Genomic DNA, 18,683 nt, shown 5'->3' with positions numbered 1-18,683 from the left:
CTAAGGAAACAAAAGGCACAAGATATGGCTGAAGGAACCAGCCCATTCTGCTTTGATGAGACTATGAATGTTTGTCAAGCTATTCCCCGCATTCACCTTCATAAAATTGTGACTCTTGGCTTGGCGATGGGACTTTGGTTTGCGCAGCCACTAATAACTCATACGTGTGATCCTCCTCTTCCACAGCAGTCTCTCCACGCTCATCAATACTGCTATTTATAATGAGTGCCTGTGCAGAGCAGAAGTGGGCAGAAAATAATTTGAAATGAACTGAATGACCTATACATATTAAAAAAAAAAATCAATGAAGTCCTATGATTCTGTTAACACTAGTTATCCACTTCTCTTGAATTCAGACGACTTTTTTCTTAATTTTCAACTTCACCTCTGAGCTCACATCTTCTTCAAGACCAGGACCAGCATGTGATGAGTGGATAAAGCGATCTTTCTGTAAAAGATATATTTGTTCCAAAGTTGAGAAAAAACAAGAAGAGCACTATCTCCCTCTAGTGGTAACTAGTTGGTATCACAGTTTGCATCGTCCACGTGTACCTTTCCCGCTTCACTCTCTGGCCTTCCAGAATCCCTGTCAGAGGATTTGCCACTTGTAAGGCTGTCCAGAGAATGGCAAGAGGTAGCTTCAAACAGAGCTTCATAAGGACTCTCCTCCTCAGGGTCCGGGGCCAGCCCCGAGATCAACTCACTCACTTTCTCCAGATCGCCTACAAAACAGTTCATAATGCGTCTTCATCAAGCCTCAATTCTGTTTTAACTATGAGCAGGTTGTCAACAACATGACATATAACAAAAATCAACACTTTTTTTATAGTTGTAGAAGAATGGGCTGCTGCAATAGTTTATTATTATTTTTTTTTTTAAAATCTGGCAAACCATACCATTGTTTCGAGGGCTCTCCGGGTATTGTGGGATTGGTGGAGGGGGAAGGTCGATGTCAGGAGGCTTTCCGCTCATAAGCCCTGGAGCAGACAAACATGCGATTTAATCACAAAATCACGACAAGAGGGGACTTCCAATGTAATTTCTGTGCTTTTTTTTTTTTTTTGGAGTTGTTTTCCGGGCTGAATGCTGCTACCTTGGATAAGCCCAGCTATTGCTCTGCTCTTCTGAGAGGGCATGTCTTTGACAGTGTCCAGCGCTGTCAAGCCCTTCTGGTCCAGAATGTTCACATCGATACCTAAGAGTCATCACACGGAAGAGTTATGCTAGCACTTAGCCTCTTTATTCAATTTGTGAAGGCAATAGGAGGGATTAGATTTTACGTCTGACCTGCACTGAGAAGTTTCTGTACCACATCTATCTTCCCAAATAAGGCCGCTTCATGGAGCGCACTGCCTTTCTCCGTCTGATCAGAAAAGAAAGTGTAAGCAATAAGAGAAAGTAAAAAAGGGAAATTGAAAATTGTGTTAGAACACAATTCCTTAGATTACTTGTGAGGTTTTGACTCTTAACTTCCTCAATTATTCCTATTTATAACCACCAAGCCACAAAGGAAGTTTGTTCTTAACTCTCACTCAAAGCAAGCAAGTTTATGCAAAAAATAATGTGCAAGAATGATCAATTCTTTTTTGTGGCACACTAATTTAAAACTTTATTGCGCTCATGTTTTTATTCGTCACCTGTGGTGCAGATGGGGCCCTTTTATTTTCTACATCCTTACATTCAAATATTTAGGGGCAAGAATGAGCATTCTATATAATTTATTTACTTGGCAGTAGCACCGAGTAAGCGCCTCTAATAGCAGTTCATTTTCTGGGTCACAGGATCATGCTAATTACAAGCAGTGGGACGCACGGCCTGAAGTCATGAGACAAGTCTTGATTTAGAAGAAAAGGAGGGAAGAAGAAAAGACAAAACAGATGGATGGTTTTGCACAGACCAAGCTACAGATGTCCCTCCCGCTCGTGGCGTTTCATGATGCAGCTTTTTTTCTTTAAATCATTGTCACGTGGTTTGATTAGTATAATTTGTGTCTTCCTTTGCAGTGCTCAAAAACTTCATATTGCAAAGTTTTAGGGAGAAGTAGCACAAGCTACGGGAAATGCTGCAAGACTATTCTGGGTTTGCATATTAGGTAATATTGAAAGTTGTGATAGAAAACACATTAGAGCCAAGTGGGAAGAAAAAAATAATGGTGACTGTATATCTAAACTTGGTCAGACGGAAAATTAGGAATGAACAAAAACACACCTCATAGTTAATGTCCATGCCGGCGTCAAGCAGCACCTCCACCACAGACAGATGTCCGTTACGGGAGGCTAAGTGCAGTGGCGTGTGCTTCTTAGTGTTGCAGCTAAGTAAGTTGGGGTGAGCGCTGAGCAGCAGCTTGACGACCTCGAGCCGGCCGTACAGCGCAGCCAGATCTAGGGGAGTCTCAAATTTGTTGTTCCTCATGGTTGGGTCCGTCAGCTCTTCCAGCAGCAACTGCACTACCTGCGAGTGCCCGTACTGGGCGGCGCAGTGCAGCGGTGTCTCGTTGTCATTGTTCTGTCGAGGGGTAGACAAATGTGTGTAAAAGCGGCAACACACGTGCAAATTGGACAAAACTATATTAGGGGCAACAGAACATGAAACAAAAATTATTGGCACCAATTGGACTAGATAAAATAAATGCCCCAACCACCAATGAAATGCCATTTAGAAGGAAAAGAATGGAGGATGATGATTAGTGCGGCAAAAGGGATTGCCACAGCCAAAAAAGGCGTTGACGGACACAGAGGCACCAAGGCAGGTGGGGAATTGGAAGACTTGGATTTTTAACCATCAAATCAAACATTATATTCCCGTTTAATCCCATGAAGCAGTATGTAATCGTGGCTCCGCGCTCCGAACTGATGAAATAGACTCAGCAGTAATTAATTATTTGGTTGTTATATAAACTCACTGCATGAACTGACTCAACGCTGCAACGAAATCACCACGGATTGAGGTTACTTGTAACAATCGCAGCCAGCAGGAGGCAGAGTTTGCAGAGCTGACGGTACAGGAACTAAGATGAGAGTGCTGCACTCACATTCTGTACTGTGATAGTCAACTACATAAAAAAAAACACATCGTGAACATTCCACATGGTATCGACCACAACGAATCCAACAAAAAACAGTGATGTTGACCCACGATTGCAAACATGATACCCGGAAGGCTTTTGCTGCAGTCAGAGTGTCGAAATGGGTGTGTCAGATAAGACCACAGAGTTGTATGGCCACTGGCCAGTCATTCAACAGATAAGCCCCTCAACCTCCCCCACTTATTACGATACACACACACGACAACACACGGTGCCAAGTTACGTGCTGTGTGGCCTCAGGAGACCGTTTGACATCCACAGATGGGAACAGCAGGTAGTTCAGGGTTCCTGGGGTGAGGAGAGATGCCAGCAAAGCCGGTGACCACTTGGACAAGAAGCAAGGGGTGAAGCTTAAAATCAAATAACCCCTGTCATCATCACAAAGGCACTGTCCACACTTGAAAGAAACACAATTAAGCAGGACTGGATCTCATTTGCTTTGTTTCGCCGTCTTGTGACAGCACAAAGTCACGTGCAAGCGGCGAAAAGGCGGGACGTCGCCTAAGAGGAGCGTGCTGACTTTCATCTGTGATGCACCGTTAAGCATTTGCTTATTAGTAGGATAAACTCAGAGGATGCAGATGACTTGAGCATGCAAACATGCATGCCATGATTACATCAGCATGATTCACTTCCTCAAATATATAGGTTTGCTGCCTCAGGGGCCATCTCAGTGATTCTTGCACATATTAACCACCCACAGACAAGTGATTCTGCATTAAGTTGGACCAGGGGTCACAAACATGTTCCCCGCGGGCACCTGGTAGCCCCCATGGACATCATGAGTAGTCTGCGTGGGTTGCTCTAGGAATAGCTTACCAGAGATGGGACACTGTGATTTTTCTAAGAATGTTGTAGGAATTGCAAATGAAACAGGTGGCTGTTGCCATATATTTATATTCGATAGGCAACCCAAATTGTCACACCTGAAACAATGTGCCATGTCCTCAGTAAATAATTGTTTTTTTTTTTCATGCAAGAAGGCTGTCAAAATGGCCAAAACACCGATAACTGTGCTAGGCTTGAATTAGTCATCTATTATGATTACTTCAAAAAAAATCACGACATGGAAAAAATTTGTTTACTGTATCTTGGGCACCTACGATGTAACCATCCCGACATTTCAAATCTTTGGGTTTATGTGCAAATGAAACCGATGCCTCGCAGCATCATTCAGAGCGAGAGATTAAAATTCAAGCGGCACTGACAGACTTCCTGGACAAAGCATGTTTATATGGAAGGCACTGCACAGCATAAAAGCTCCTCCTAATTGAGTTGTCAGTACATGTCAAACAAGATGAGCCTAAGATTTGTGTTGCTTATTGATCATCTGTGCCAAGGAACATCAGGCCATTTTTACCTTATTGTGTATGGGTTTCTTTTTTTCCTCCATCGAAAAATCTTAGTGACAGAGAAGCAAACATGCCCCAGAGACGATAACGCGGTCTGACGAGCGACCTCTGTCACGTGACCAAGCTGGCTGGCGGCACAGCGAGGTTACGTCACCATGGACCCCCGGCGGTGGCCGAGGAGGCGTGGGCTGGAGCAGCTGTTGCTGCTTGTGCACCAAGAGGCTGCGTGTGCCAGCGTCTCATCTGCCTGTGGTCACAATCGAATAATACACTCGCTCGTATGAACAGGAGATTCATCCACAGCAGGTTTTAAAGACATTCAATACTATTTTGATTTTTAAGTAAGACAAAAATGGGTTCTGGGAAACTAGTTTTCATCACTTCTGATGATAGCGTTGCTCATCTACGAGCGGGAACTGTAATGATAGTTTTTTTGGTTTTTTGGACACCGTCACACATTCCAGAGTAAATAGGCCTTGCAGCGTTGGGGACGAGGTGAAGCTCACTGACTTCCTGCCACAAACTATGATTCTCTGCACTGGACTTTAACTCCCTTTTGCATGAAAGATGAGCTTCGGTTCCATAAGAACTTATTGGAATGGGCCCAATACACAACTGACGTAAAAGCATTTCAAATTACAAATAGACATGCAAAAGGCACCACATCCCTTGAAAATAAGAGCAGTGGATTATTAGGACAAGCTGGTGTTTTCACGATACCAAAATGTTTGACTTTGATACCATACGTGTTTTTGTTTCGGTATTGGTAACCGGTACTTGGTGCAACACTAGTAGAGCCGGTTTTACATTTCAAATGTGGTGTGCTCAGATATGCACGCATGGTTGGAGGAATTCATCGAAACATATATTTAATTAGACAAGTGACCTACATAGTGATATGAAGCTTGCGTGAGAGGTACAGTGACATGAGCCTGAGCAGACCAATGGCCATACTATTACTGAAACGATGATGACGACTGTATTTCGGAGCACCTTTAAATGCATTTCACTAAATATCCTTTGTTGATCAATTTTATTTGCAAAAAATAATATTTGCAAAAAAATTGCCATTTGCACAAAAAAAAATGATGGAAAAAATAAACTGAAAATAATATGGATTGAATACAAAAGATAATGCACTATAGAAATGACCAAATAATAATGATTAAGAGGCTCTAAAGGCAGTGCCAAACCACTAGACCCTTTTTAGATCCAAGTTCTTCTGACAAAGTACAGTGCAAGTCCAGTTCAGGTATTTGGGCCTCTTGATCCAAGATGACAACTCCAGATGGGAAGGTTTTCCAATGCCTGAGGTCGACCACAGAAGAAGCGAGACTCCCTCTTGAAAGTTCCAGCCTACACCTGCTTGTCCTCTCTAGTGGGTCATTTGCCTCCACTGTATGGCCAACAACAACGTTACCATGGCAACCGCCTGCCTCATCCTCTCCTGAGCAACCTTATGAGCACCAAGTAGGAGGCGGGGCCAATCCAGCCATTTGCACACTCCGCACGGACAAGTGTGTCATGGAAATCTCCATTTGATGTTGATGCAAAGCGATGGTGACACTGAACACAACCCATCCTCCTCCTCCTCTTGGAATGGCTCACTGACACACATGACACCATCGACCAAAGTATGTTCGCGTTTTTTTTTTTACTTATTCATAACAATAAATCAATTATTTAACCACAAAAGTAGCTAGTGCCCTCATCAAAGTGCCACGATGCGCTTACTTAGACATCATTTCTAGCCGCAACCCAAACAGATACAACTGAAAAGCAAGGCAACGATAAATTGGACAATACAGCGAGGCTTCGTGGCGCTATAGCGGAAAGTCATCCTTAGCCATCCAAACACTAAGAGGATTAGTTGACCATGTTCAAAAATAGTGTGCGGCTTTATGTACAGGCCTCGGTGGGCTTCCAGCTATGCCTGCTATGAATACAATTATGGAGGCTGGGTTTGAAATGTTTGCACTGCTACAGAGGAGAAATGGGGGGGGGGGGGTACAGTCAGAGTGAACAACTGAATTTAAACATTGATGCAGGTAATGGGTGCCCCTCTTTAAATGATGAAGATATTATTTAACGTGAATAAGGAACACAGTAGCTCTTAGTGTCACTTCATCATGACTGCTGACATGTACATATAAGACTTGATTCCTAATAATAAATTTATGTGCATTGGTGGCCCAGCCATAATATTTCCAATGTTGCGTTAGTAGTACCACAAAAGCTACATAAAAGCATCCGTGAAGTTCAGCAGCAAAGCGGCCTTGCAAGCAGCAGCGACAAACCCACAGCGAGGCGACAGCAGCAAAGCAGAGAAGCGTTCAAAGGAAAACATTGCAGCAGCGCGGTGTACACACCTTGGCATTAATATAAGGGTCAAAGGGCCCACAGCGTTTGAACTCTTTATGGTCTACAGAGCTCTGGGAGGGAGGAAAAGAAGATAAGCTGATGGATTTGGATCAGAGACAGGAAATGAATACACATGAATGATCATCACAACTAAATATGTGAACACAACTGTTAATGACCAATTAGATGTCAGGATTAGTTTAAGAGAAATGGCCCATAATGAGAATTACATTATGATCTGTAAGAATATTTGACCATAGCTGCAATATAAAGCTCAGAGTGGGTCATTTCTGCGTGTCCAAAATAGGCCTGCCTACTGTGACTGGCTTAAAAATTGTTAGCACAAACAAGCACTTCTCACGCAAACTGAGCGCCAAAGCACTTCCATGTAGCATAGTATCAGTATCAAGTGTGAGTCATAATGCTGGAAGAAGAATGCACACAAGTCAAATACTTAGAAACATCCAGACGTGCAATGCTGAGGTAACAGTTGATGACCATTGAAATGACTTAAGTTCGGCAAAAAGCTTGTAGGAGAGCGAATGGCCCAGAGTTATCAAGCAAATGGCTTATGGGCCAAAGCCAACCTGCAAAATAATTTACTCTGGCTCGAAAGATGAATTTGAATGTGGAAAAAAAATAATGCAGCAACCCTGCATTTAATATGTGTTGTGTTATGAGTTCCATATTATCTGACTTTCGATGTGACTATGAATATTTCTAAGATGACTCCTCACTGGTGATTGGATAAGTCAAAAGGGTGGTGCGACTATGAAAGTGAACAGAATGTTGAGCCGACCTCTGTTATCAGCCACTTCCTCGTCATCCTTTCAAAATGTGCAATTAAACATCTTCACAACAACAAAAAAAAGCTTCATTTGGTGGACTCCAATTCATACATGTATCAATGTATTTGTTTATCTTAAATATATAAAGTTTATCCAGTTATATGACCACTCAATTTATGTGCCCTATAACTATAAAGACTCTGACACGCCTGTTCTTGAGACATTTAATGGCTGACCTCTTCCGATAATAACATCAACACACGCCATTACAATGTAAATCCAACCTGTTCGTTGAGTTTGGGATGGGAAGGTCCTTGGTGGACGAGCAACCTGACAATGCGCTCGTCTCCCTTCCACGCCGCCAGGTGCAAAGGGTAGCAACCCTTGTTGTCGGCTATGTTGGTCAAGGCCTCGTTTCGCAGGAGCATTTCCACCACTTCACTGACGGTTAAAGAAGGGATGAGGCAGGTCAGATTTTAAAGAGCAATTTAATAAATAGTCTTTGCAAACAGGTAATCAATAGCTTTATAGTCCCATCGGGACTGGTTCGCGGCCTCGTGTAATGTGGAGGATATATAGATGTGGCATTTAACCACTACCTGTGTCCATTTAAGGCGGCGTGATGGAGCGGACTGTATCCGGTGCTGTCCACACAATTCACGTTGGGACCTCTCCAGATGCTGGTCAAAAAAAGAAAGTGATAATTAATTAACAAAATGCTGAATTGACACTTTATTGTTATGCAAAGTTACAATCATTATGCTGATTTGTTGATCATTGAAGAGCTATTGTACCTTTAATCAAAAATCACATTGATGTTTTGGGTATCCGCGTTTTGGGAAGAACTTTTGTCAAAACAAAATTAAATAGAAATAATGAAGATTTGTTCTTTTAGTGTATCATTCCACAAACGGGAAATTGAAGCTTAAACCTAAAACGCCCGTGTTGGAAGAAAATCGCAAGCTCCCTCTCTAGCAAGATCTTTATGAGGACAGTAGAGACAGTCTGCAGCTTCCAACCAGGAAGGAAAATCACCAGGTTGCTGAAGCTAAAATTAGCTCACCATATCTAGTTTACAGTATCTTTGTTATTCCCAGTTAAGACCAATGCACAAAAGACCTTTGTTAATGTATTCGATCATGAGCAGCACCCAGATAAAGCACTGAATAATAAATTACTGAGTAAAAAACTCCAATCTCGCTCTCCTCCACCATTGAAGATGCACTTAGCTCAACTAACAGTGATTTGGTTCTTTGAATTTGCAAGGTGCTGTCTTTACAGAGATGATCGACTGGGTGAATTAAAAAAAAAAAAGATCGATAGATGGATGGATGGCTACACACAAAGTTATATTTGTTTCGACATCAGAAGAACCCTCTATCCACGTGGCTAGATAAAGAGTAGACTCACATTCACACCACATGTCCCATAGTAGTTCTTAGCAGTGTGTAATTATATAGTCAGCGCTGCGCATCTGCGGCCCATGGAACAATGAACTTGACACTCATTCACAGGGATGAAACCATCTCCAAGTCACAGACAGTTCATTCCCTTCAGCATGTCTTTAAAGTTTCATTTCTCACAAGAGGCAGCCAAGAGGATGCACTTAAAAAAAAAAAAACAGAATGTGCAAGGATAAATTACTCAAGTGTGAGGAAAAGCCGGGCATTGATAAGCTTCTGTGAAGTAAGAAGGGAAGCTATAATCATGCTTCCTTCTCATCCCTCTAAGAAGCAGCAATGACATTGTAGGGTACGACATTAATAGTGCTGGTATTTATTTTTCATTTTGCATAAGGTGGAAAACCGTGTGAGCGAGTCGTAATGGCCACCACAACATGGCTCAAAGTGTACACCAATGCCATTTCTGTGACCAGTGAACACATCATAAGCACAAGTGGAGAGAGAACCCGACTTTTGGTTTCTGTCCTAGATAAAAGAATTATGTAACAGCTTACAGCAGGAGGGGGAAAAAAAGACCATAAACAAATTAACAAACATGAACAGAGCAGCAACTAGGACAGGAGAAGTTAACGAAATCAGGCAGAGTGCAGAAAGCATTACCAGAGTAGAACAAGAAGTCCCGCCTGGCATCAGGCACACAATTAGTACGGCACTGATGGTCACACTCTTGAATATTGATAGTTTCTACAATGTAGTTTAATTGTAAGACTCTCATACAATATTCAGAGCCAGGTTTAATCAAATATTTTTGTTACATGGTCAACGTTAACAGTATATGTAGATAGATGTCACAAAATCTGCTACAGGGCTCTGATGTGTGACTATTTTAATATTTAGTTGGACTTATAGTTACTCTAAAGAGTACTTACATATTTTTTAGCACTGCAATTGTGAATTATAATCGTTTTTTTGGTTGTATGAGATTACATAACATTATTTGTAAGGGAAATGGTGGCATATAGTACTATATATATATATATATATATATATATATATATATATATATATATACATACACACACACACACACACACACACACACACACACACACACACACACACACACACACACACACACACACACACACACACACAGCAGGCAGTAGTAAAAGTCACAACACCTCATCCTCTCAGAGTTTAGGCGAGCTGGCACTCTAGGCCAGAAATCAGTGTGGTGCCGGACAATCCACCATCATCCTCTTACTAGGGCTCACAACCAACGTAGTGCAGGGACGGGGCTTAAGGCCAATAGCTGGGCGGTGGGCAAGGCAGAACACACAATTTGGATTGGAGCGCGAGCGGACGAGGGGGTGTGGGCAGTCAAGGGAAGCGACGAAGGAATTCCTCTTTGAAGGGGCCACATTAATCCTTAATTTCCCTGAGGGAATATCAACGGGATGAAACTAGAAGTCGAAAGAGATTCGGTTGCTGTAATTCCGTGCTGTACAAAGCTTGGTTTTAAAGAAGACGACAGATAATAATATTTCCCTCGAGTCCTACCCATTAGCCTACTGATACTTGTCGGATGCTGACATGTTGCATATATGTACAGTTGGATTAATCATAAATCCCCACTGTTCTTCTTAAATCCTCCATTTGTGTTTCAACATTACACAATATGATTGGCAAGTTTGTATTGATAATCTGTACCATCCTAACTCAGGATTACAGTACAATTTAAACCAATATAAAATCAGTCAATAGCCAAAATTGTCAGATCTGCCACAAATTCACTGAAGAACATAACACTAAGACTAGATAGTCTTGCTTAAGTGTCTGACAATATCAGTCAGAAGACAGAGGCAACGTGCATGGATGCATGTTGAAACAGATAAAACAACAACAGGGCTATTCCTCTGAAGCAACACTTGAAGTTACCTCGCTAGCAAATTATGCAACAATTCTATGGCAGTTAAGATGAGTCCTCGGGATGTCTGTGACACATATGTCCGGAAACTACTCCACAAGAGGAATTTGTGATCTCATGGTCTGCCTGGTTACAGTTGAAACTTCGATGTTCTCGAAAGCCATATGACCTCAGATTGCAAAACAGTGACTAAATGAAAATGTAACACAGCAAAAGAAAAAAAACAGGCTGCCTACTCATTCTATTCAATATAATAGTCATTCTGAAAATGCTTGCTTCAGAGCTCTAATTCAGTTTTTATTGTCTTTTAAACCACCAGGATAACTTTTTATATCTTATTATTTTAGTCTTTATAACGTTCTGAAAACAAGAAAATGAAAACTAAACACCTAACCTGATAATGGTTTTATTTATCAGTAATGTATATAGTTTAGTTTGTTGCACTTTGTTTGTTGGTTATATTTACTATACTAAGAGATATTTTAAACGATGGTGGTATTTATTTGGCCATTGGATGATTTTGTTTTATTTTTAGCAAACTTTTATTAATTTTAATGTATTTTCCTTATTTTGATTAATATATGGAGAAAAGTTCAATTGCCACCATTAGTTATCTTAAGTATAAAAACAAACCTTATATGTTATTATCGGGATATAAAATTATTACTTTGGTAAGTCACGATTTAAGATTTTCCATATCACACAGCACTAAGCTATAAAACACATGTGACATGTCCTTAAATCGAACATTAAAAAGAGATCTGAGAGACTAACGCTCTGTTACTGAAATGAAAGCTAAGTTCAATTGTGGCCCCAGCCAATTAAAAGTCTACAGAGGGGCTCATGAACACATCAAGTGCGGTATAGCATTTCACAGAGAGGAGGAGGAGGTGACATGTGAATTAACTACGGATGCCCACAGACTGACAAGGGAGCAGTCAAAAGGCCTACAGCAGAACCAAAAAGATGGGCATGAAAAGCAATGTTGGCAACGGGCGGAGATGACTTGGAGAAAAGAAGGATGGCAAGCTATAAAACACACACACACACGCACACACACATTAAATCACAGCCTATTTTCTCGCTGGCATTTTTCCAAACTGAACTTGTGACTCTACCACCAACATCTAGCAAGTGTTTTGCTTAATGTGGTTCAATCTTGGTACTTGCAACTCATGAGAATTATACCCAAAAATCTATTTGTGTATATACGTATGAGTTAACCTCATTCCAGAAAGGTTTTATTTAACTTATTGCAAAATTGCAAAAAACGTAATTTGCTTCCTGCAAACCACGTGTCATAACCTTCAACTAAAGTGAGTGTCAGATGTTTGTAGTCAGGATATGGACAGGAGTGCGGCTGTGCACCCAGCAGGTGAGCAGAAACACTGCTGAGAGGGGAAGACTGGGAGATTGCGAGAGACGCCATGCACGGGACCACACAGAACAAACGTCTGGGCCACTAATGGGCCTGCACATGTCCAAACAGTGGGAGCCCATATCTCATAAATTTTTTCCACAAAAAAACCCACAACTGTCAGAGTTCTTATCTTTCTCTTTCCTCTATTTGTTTTTGCAAGATTTTCAATGGGGGGGAGTGAACTGAAGTTTATATTAACACGCACACATGGGATTACCCGAGTCTGTTTTGTACCATTTCATTCATCACACATCACACGAGCGACAATCTAGGTCAGGACAGATTCATCCAAGTTATTAATGTTTAACGGAATGGACATTCTGCATTGTGATGCGAATGTATATTCATAAACAATGCATAGATAGCCGTGTAGAAAAAACCACATTAGGTGTTTTTTTTCCCCCATCAGCGTTTTGACTATGCAATATTTGTCTACAAAGGTTTTCAGCATCCACATGTAAGACCACTTTCAACTCTTCCATCACACATACGAGGAACTCATCACTGTTACGAGGTGTCTTGTTGTCAAACACGCGTAACACCGTAAACGTCACACGCCGAACAGCGTGTCGCAAACTCAGATGCTCCTGGAATGCTAACATGGCAGTGTAAACTTTCCCAGCTCCGACTCGGTTGAACCAGATAGAGTTTCTCTAGGTTCCGAGGTTACAATTGATGCAATGTGACTAGCAAGCCTGCCACTCACATTAGAATGGTCAGCACAGTGCAGTACTGGAGCATAACTTGGGACTCAATTTTTGCAGGATTGAAACACTACGACGAAGCTCTTCCTTCACATACGCTGATTAAAATCAGAGAGCAACTTCGATGTTAATGGTTTTTTCCAGCATATTTCTTTTTTTCAAAGGTGACTCGAGTCTGACAGCTTCAGTCTGATTAGGATGAGCCAGAAATAGCGGATGTAATGGGATGGAAGCATCTGGAGCAGAGCCCAGCCAAAATTAAAATTCTAGTCGAGTTCTTACGAAAAGTGACCCGGCAAGATAATAAACTGTACGGATCCAGAGAACCTTTTTCAGCGTATTCTATCACAAAATACTGCAGATTTCTATTGGTCTAATGACGCGGGTACTCTAAATAGGTGGTCTAGTTCGAGCCAGATGACAGCTCAATTTTCTTTGTGAGACCAAAACAGGCGAGAAACCCCCCCAAATGGTCTTGTATGAATATGAAAAGCTATCCTGCAAGGCTTTGTCAGCTGGACAAAGGATGTGGCTGTGAAGCTACGAGACAAGCCCTCATCTGGCTAAGCTCTCAGGGTGTCCGTCCAGATCTCCCAGCATTCCTCGGTTAATTTCCCTCTCAATAGGCAGATTGTTTGCTTCTTTTTTTTTTGCCAGGTACTTTTTATTACCTTCAGTTCACCCACAGCCACTGCTTACGTTTGCAGAAAGTGAACCAAAAAAAATATCCTCTCCAAAGTAATGATTCTTTGATTTACCTAGTCTTTTATGAAAGCAGACTGATTTATTTTTTGTGACGGACAAATTACTACACTATATGAATAATTGTATATGATTATTCAATTATTCTGTGCAATAATCGGTGGAATCTAAAAATATTCGATAGTGACAGCCTAATTCTTGGAATTCTGCTCATTAAGTTGAACTGACTGTCAATAATGCTTCATGAAGAAATTGAGGGTAAATGGCACGGATTATTACCTGCAACCAGCAAAGGCGCTGCTGATTAAGTCTTAACTAGTTTGCATCTAGACTGCCTTACATAGGTTGCGCCACATGTGTGCAATTCAAAGGCCGCCGTGACCTTGCAGCTTGAAGATGCCCTGCCTGTCTTGTTGCGATTTTAATGGCGCAAATGTTTAGGGCCGGGGCATCATTTACATGCCAGGGTCCATGCCTGTCCCATGGCAACTACTGGGGTGAGGCCTTTTGGGAAAGCTGACATTCCGCACAGCCGAGCTTCACAACTGCATGCTTATGACAACACTGCAGGTCTTGACATGCGCCCCATTCCAAAGCAAGAACGCCAGAAGCTAGTGAAAACAAACGTCAGACTGCGTTACATGATATTAATGATTCCATTTAGCCTGTTAATAAAGGTAGTGTTTAGGGTTAGGGTAGGCTTAATCTGGTTTCACTATTACGTCCTTAATTTGTGGAATACACAATCAGTTTTGAAAGAACTAATTTCACAATGTTCCCATTAATCTGTCTGAGGAGGTGGGCGAGCCACCCTTGTGAGGCAGTCAGTCTCAACAACTATGACTCTGAATTGGATTTCCGATTAGGTTTTACCGTAATTAAATTTGAGTGCGCTACATGACCCGCATGAGGTAGACAGACTTATCACTCCTGATTTTACAGTAACACTTTAGACCAAGTTGGCTAGGATGCTTCGACTGACAGTTCATCCACATTTGATGATGGTGATGCGTCATAGCTACGAGTTGTCTACTCAAAGTAATCGTAGCTATGGATAAAAGACTGTGGATAAAAGACTTACACATAGAACAAGTGGAGATAGTGCATGCTGTTTTGGCTCGCCAGTATTTCAGGTAATGGGAAAATCTTTGCAAAACAATCAACCTCAAAATGATAACAGAAATTGATATACTGGCACACAACCAGTATCATCCTTTTAGGGCTGAATACCGTGCATTTATAAGACAGACTCCTGGAAGACTGCAAATGGCATGTACAGACTTGATAGTTTGTATGGAAATAAGCATCATTAAAGTCAGCAGGAAGACAGAATCCTTAAGATGGTGGCTAAAACCTTATCAACCGTTTACCTCACCAAGGACTTCCCCCTTCTTGCGACCTCTGCAACAAGCAGCTGAAGTCAGTCAACGCACATGCACTATACACATCAGCTTTCCTCACACATTTGACTTTTGTTTGGATGAAAGTTGGGCTGCTTTGATTACAACACTTTCACCAGTGAAGTGCAGACTCTTTTTTTTTTTTACTTTATTTTCATCATTTTTTTAAACTACTTGTACTAATTTATAATAGATATGTAGCTGCATGATAGCCTGCCAGTGGTTTGTGCACATTACAGTACAACTGGCTTGGAGCTAACAAAGAAGCATGCATGCATGCGCATACACTCGGCTGGCTTTGACATAATGTTTGCTCCATCAACTAAACATACTCATGTGAGTTTGCAGATTTGATTAGTCAACATAATAAAACGGAACAGACAGGGCTACTATTTGACAGGGAAATATTGCGAAACGGAATGGAATTAGTCAGCGTCTCCTTCCCTCCAATAGAGCCTACCTGAGCAGACTGGAGAGCGTATGCGAGGAGGCAGCGTGGCCGCCGCTGTTGCCACTTCCACCGGTTCCGTACGATCCGCTGCCGGTGCCAGCCGATGGTCGTTTCCCGGATAAAAGCTTCTCCACCGCGGCCAGGTTTCCCGTGCGCGCCGCTTCTAGGAGCTCCTGCTCCTTCCCCATTGTGGATGCGTTAAAAACCAAAGGAGAAGGACGGGCTTTGCTTGTGAGATTCCTCCGCGACACCCCTCCTTCCTCTCCCGATCCCAAGTTAGTATTCCTCAATTGTGCGGAAACAAAAAGCTGCCTCCGCCGCTTTTTCTACGCGTCCACCCGCTCCACGGCGTCGCTGGCGCCTAAAAAGGGGGGAAAGTTTCGCTGCGGCGCACGGCACCACCATGGAGCAAACTTCCTCTGGCCAGTCCCCTGAGCGGCGTCCGTCACTTCCTCGAAACTGCTCCCTCTTGCTGCATCTCCAAGCCGAGCCCCCCGCAGGCAATCACACGCACGGACCAGGACATGACACACACCCTTCCCCGAACGGCTCGATATTGGAGATGCCAGCAAGGTGATGCCTCATACGCAAGCGGGCACAGAGACAGGTTGCGTCCCTTCCAAGTGAACTGTCCAGCGTCCACTAATTTTCCGTATTCTGGTGATCAATGAAAAATACAGAGTGTGGTGGACCTCGGCGTCATCCCTGAACACCTTTTTTTTTCTCTTTATTTTTATGCGTAACCTGTCAACTTGTCTCGGTGGGTGTGGACGGGAACATTTCACAATAGCTCATCAGGTGACGGCAGTGAACAATAACAATGTGACGTTTAATCCGTAGTTTTAGTCATTAAAAGAAAAAGGGTGAAATACACCTTTTTGATGATCTGTATAACGTTTGCTCTTTAAAGCAATCACAGCGTGCACAGTGGTACTCGGTTTTTGTCTTTTGCCGTGTTTAATTAACACGCACGAAGAGTATGGCAATCGATTAACTTTAAAACAGGATTTCACAATTTTTATTTCTTACATGATCCTGTCAAAATTTTAAAAGCAAACTTTAAAAGGCAGAAAAAGGTGCGCTAATGACCATTTTAAACAACGGTGTCAGTTTCAAAAGTTAGGTGTTTATCAATAAAGGTTTGACAAAATGCAGTCTGTTTTGTAAGCTATTTGTTAATAAAGGTTGTATAGGCAGGAACCGGAAGTGACGTAACGCACCACAGTGCTAGCTGGCTCTTCTTTGTATACATAGCATAATTTGAAGATAAATCGGCCGCGTTTATTTAATAGTTACCCATTAAAACGATCGTTTGTGTTAGCTTATCTTCGTTTGCCTCGCTAAAGTTTGGTTGACGCCTGACAACATTAAAGGTAATGATTTCTTTCTTAATGTTTATTTAGCTAGCCAACAAGCATCGCATACATTGAAATAAAGTTAAACAAATACTGCATGCATTTAAAAAAGAAACGATCCTTACGCAATTTTAGCAGTATTACGAATACTATTGTGTGTCGATAAACAAGGCTTAAGAGTCAGAGTCTTATTGATCCTGCAGCGTCTGACGCTGTCGTCGTGATTGAGTGATAATGGCTGATCCGGCGCGGATCAAAACTGAGGGCACACTTGAGAACCCAGCAGCCGGCCAAGATGAGAAGCCTAACGCCAAGGTGACCGAGGACACACCGTCTCCTCCACCTGAAAAGACTACAGACGAACCAAAGGAGTCTTCCCCACAAGACCAGCACAAACAGGATGATGCAAATGTAAATAAATGTAAAGTTTAGGTCTACATACTTAGCTGACTGGCTACTAATTCTTGCCCACTGTTTTCTTTTGCCTCTAAAGGAACCGGCAGCAGCAGAGGATGAAGAAGAAGGGACTTCGGGTCAGCCTGCGTCGAAAAGACTGAAGGTGGAATCAGAAAAGAAAAAGGAGAAGCGGCAAAAGGTTGATGAGGATGAAATACAAAAGATGCAGTAAGATATTTTCAACCAAACACAAGTCTTATTCGTTTTATTCCCATTAACACATTTCTTCCTGTGTTTTTCAAGGGTTTTGGTGTCATCTTTCTCCGAAGACCAACTGAATCGTTATGAAATGTACAGGCGTTCTGCTTTCCCTAAGGCTGCTATTAAGAGGGTATGAAGTTCTGACCATTGCAGTGTTTCCAAAGCTTCATTGGGCAAAGGAACATAATTTTTATTATCAGAAAAATGTTATGGGACACTACCAAACTACCTCAAAAAGTATATACTGAAATAATGATATTATCTCTGTTACCCACAAATTTACACACTTTATAGTCTGGTTCTTCTGAGTTGAACACAAAGCATTTATGCCTGCAGGAAGCTTATCTTATTTGAAGGGGTTATAAATAATAATTATAATAAATAATCTTACAATAAGGTAACCAAGAATCACCTTGATGTGTGCTTTGTTTTCTAGCTGATCCAGTCCATCACGGGATCCTCAGTGTCCCAGAATGTTGTCATTGCCATGTCTGGTATCTCCAAAGTCTTTGCTGGGGAAATAGTTGAGGAAGGTAAGATAGTATCTATACCACACTTGGGTAGACTGTCATGTAAATAAGTAATATTAAATATTTTGGGTTTTCACAGCATTGGATGTTTGTGAGAAGTGGGGAGACACGCCACCTCTTCAGCCCAAACACATGAGGGAGGCAGTGAGGAGGCTCAAGAGCCGCAATCAGATTCCCAACACTAAGTTCAAAAACATTCTGTTTCACTGAGGAGCGCAGCTTCAAATTAGATTTCAGTGATGAATACACTGGCCCCACCCATGAAGAAAGAGGCACCATTGCTCCGAAGACAAGGGTCCGACTACTTACCACTGGCTGGGCAGACCTCAAGATCAGTGTGCATTCTGCTGAAGGAACTTTGATCAAGGACTATGAAATAGAAGCAGCAGCCTTTGTTCTCGCCAGACTGTCAGTATAAAGGTTTGATGAAACATTCACTTCAGTTTGGATGACGTTGTACCGATAAAGTATCGTTGTAAATACAGTAAATTTTATTATTGAAAATAACATTATCATTTGCCCTTTTTATTGAAGCTATAAAAAATGAA

General features: G+C 41.9%; 2 protein-coding genes across 8 annotated transcripts in view; one reads left to right on the top strand and one right to left on the bottom strand.

Annotated features, from left to right (window-relative positions):
- The window catches only part of anks1aa (ankyrin repeat and sterile alpha motif domain containing 1Aa), a 32,014-nt gene extending 15,641 nt beyond the window's left edge, over window positions 1–16,373 (bottom strand). For 3 of the 6 annotated variants that reach the window (XM_088369891.1, XM_088369892.1, XM_088369894.1), the window contains exons 1-11: window positions 15,603–16,373; window positions 8,186–8,266; window positions 7,871–8,027; window positions 6,807–6,869; window positions 2,209–2,505; window positions 1,288–1,363; window positions 1,094–1,195; window positions 897–977; window positions 553–722; window positions 386–448; window positions 97–229 (exon numbers count right to left, since the gene is read on the bottom strand). In XM_088369891.1, the coding sequence (XP_088226017.1) occupies window positions 97–229; window positions 386–448; window positions 553–722; window positions 897–977; window positions 1,094–1,195; window positions 1,288–1,363; window positions 2,209–2,505; window positions 6,807–6,869; window positions 7,871–8,027; window positions 8,186–8,266; window positions 15,603–15,781 (1,402 nt within the window). In that variant the 5' untranslated portion in view covers window positions 15,782–16,373. The remainder of the gene's footprint in view (window positions 1–96; window positions 230–385; window positions 449–552; window positions 723–896; window positions 978–1,093; window positions 1,196–1,287; window positions 1,364–2,208; window positions 2,506–6,806; window positions 6,870–7,870; window positions 8,028–8,185; window positions 8,267–15,602) is intronic. The other 3 variants (XM_088369893.1, XM_088369895.1, XM_088369896.1) reach the window with 3 other exon arrangements.
- Window positions 16,374–16,779: 406 nt separating this feature from the next.
- taf11 (TAF11 RNA polymerase II, TATA box binding protein (TBP)-associated factor) lies at window positions 16,780–18,642 on the top strand. Of its 2 annotated transcripts, none has more exons than XM_088369908.1 (6): window positions 16,780–16,966; window positions 17,120–17,359; window positions 17,442–17,572; window positions 17,648–17,735; window positions 18,042–18,138; window positions 18,215–18,642. In XM_088369908.1, exons 2-6 carry the CDS (start codon window positions 17,183–17,185, stop codon window positions 18,343–18,345), a joined length of 624 nt encoding a protein of 207 aa, XP_088226034.1. In that variant the 5' UTR covers window positions 16,780–16,966; window positions 17,120–17,182; the 3' UTR covers window positions 18,346–18,642. The 2 variants fall into 2 exon arrangements, with proteins under 2 accessions (XP_088226034.1, XP_088226032.1); XM_088369906.1 differs by having other exon boundaries at window positions 16,781–16,966; window positions 17,152–17,359.
- Window positions 18,643–18,683: the final 41 nt, after the last annotated feature.

This window comes from Syngnathus floridae, chromosome 2 (genome assembly GCF_059516105.1).
Source record: "Syngnathus floridae isolate MCC-2025c chromosome 2, RoL_Sflo_1.0, whole genome shotgun sequence".
NCBI classification, from domain to species: domain Eukaryota; kingdom Metazoa; phylum Chordata; class Actinopteri; order Syngnathiformes; family Syngnathidae; genus Syngnathus; species Syngnathus floridae.
The sequence above is the reverse complement of the archived record's forward strand: the minus strand, read 5'-3'. Positions and strand labels throughout refer to the sequence as shown.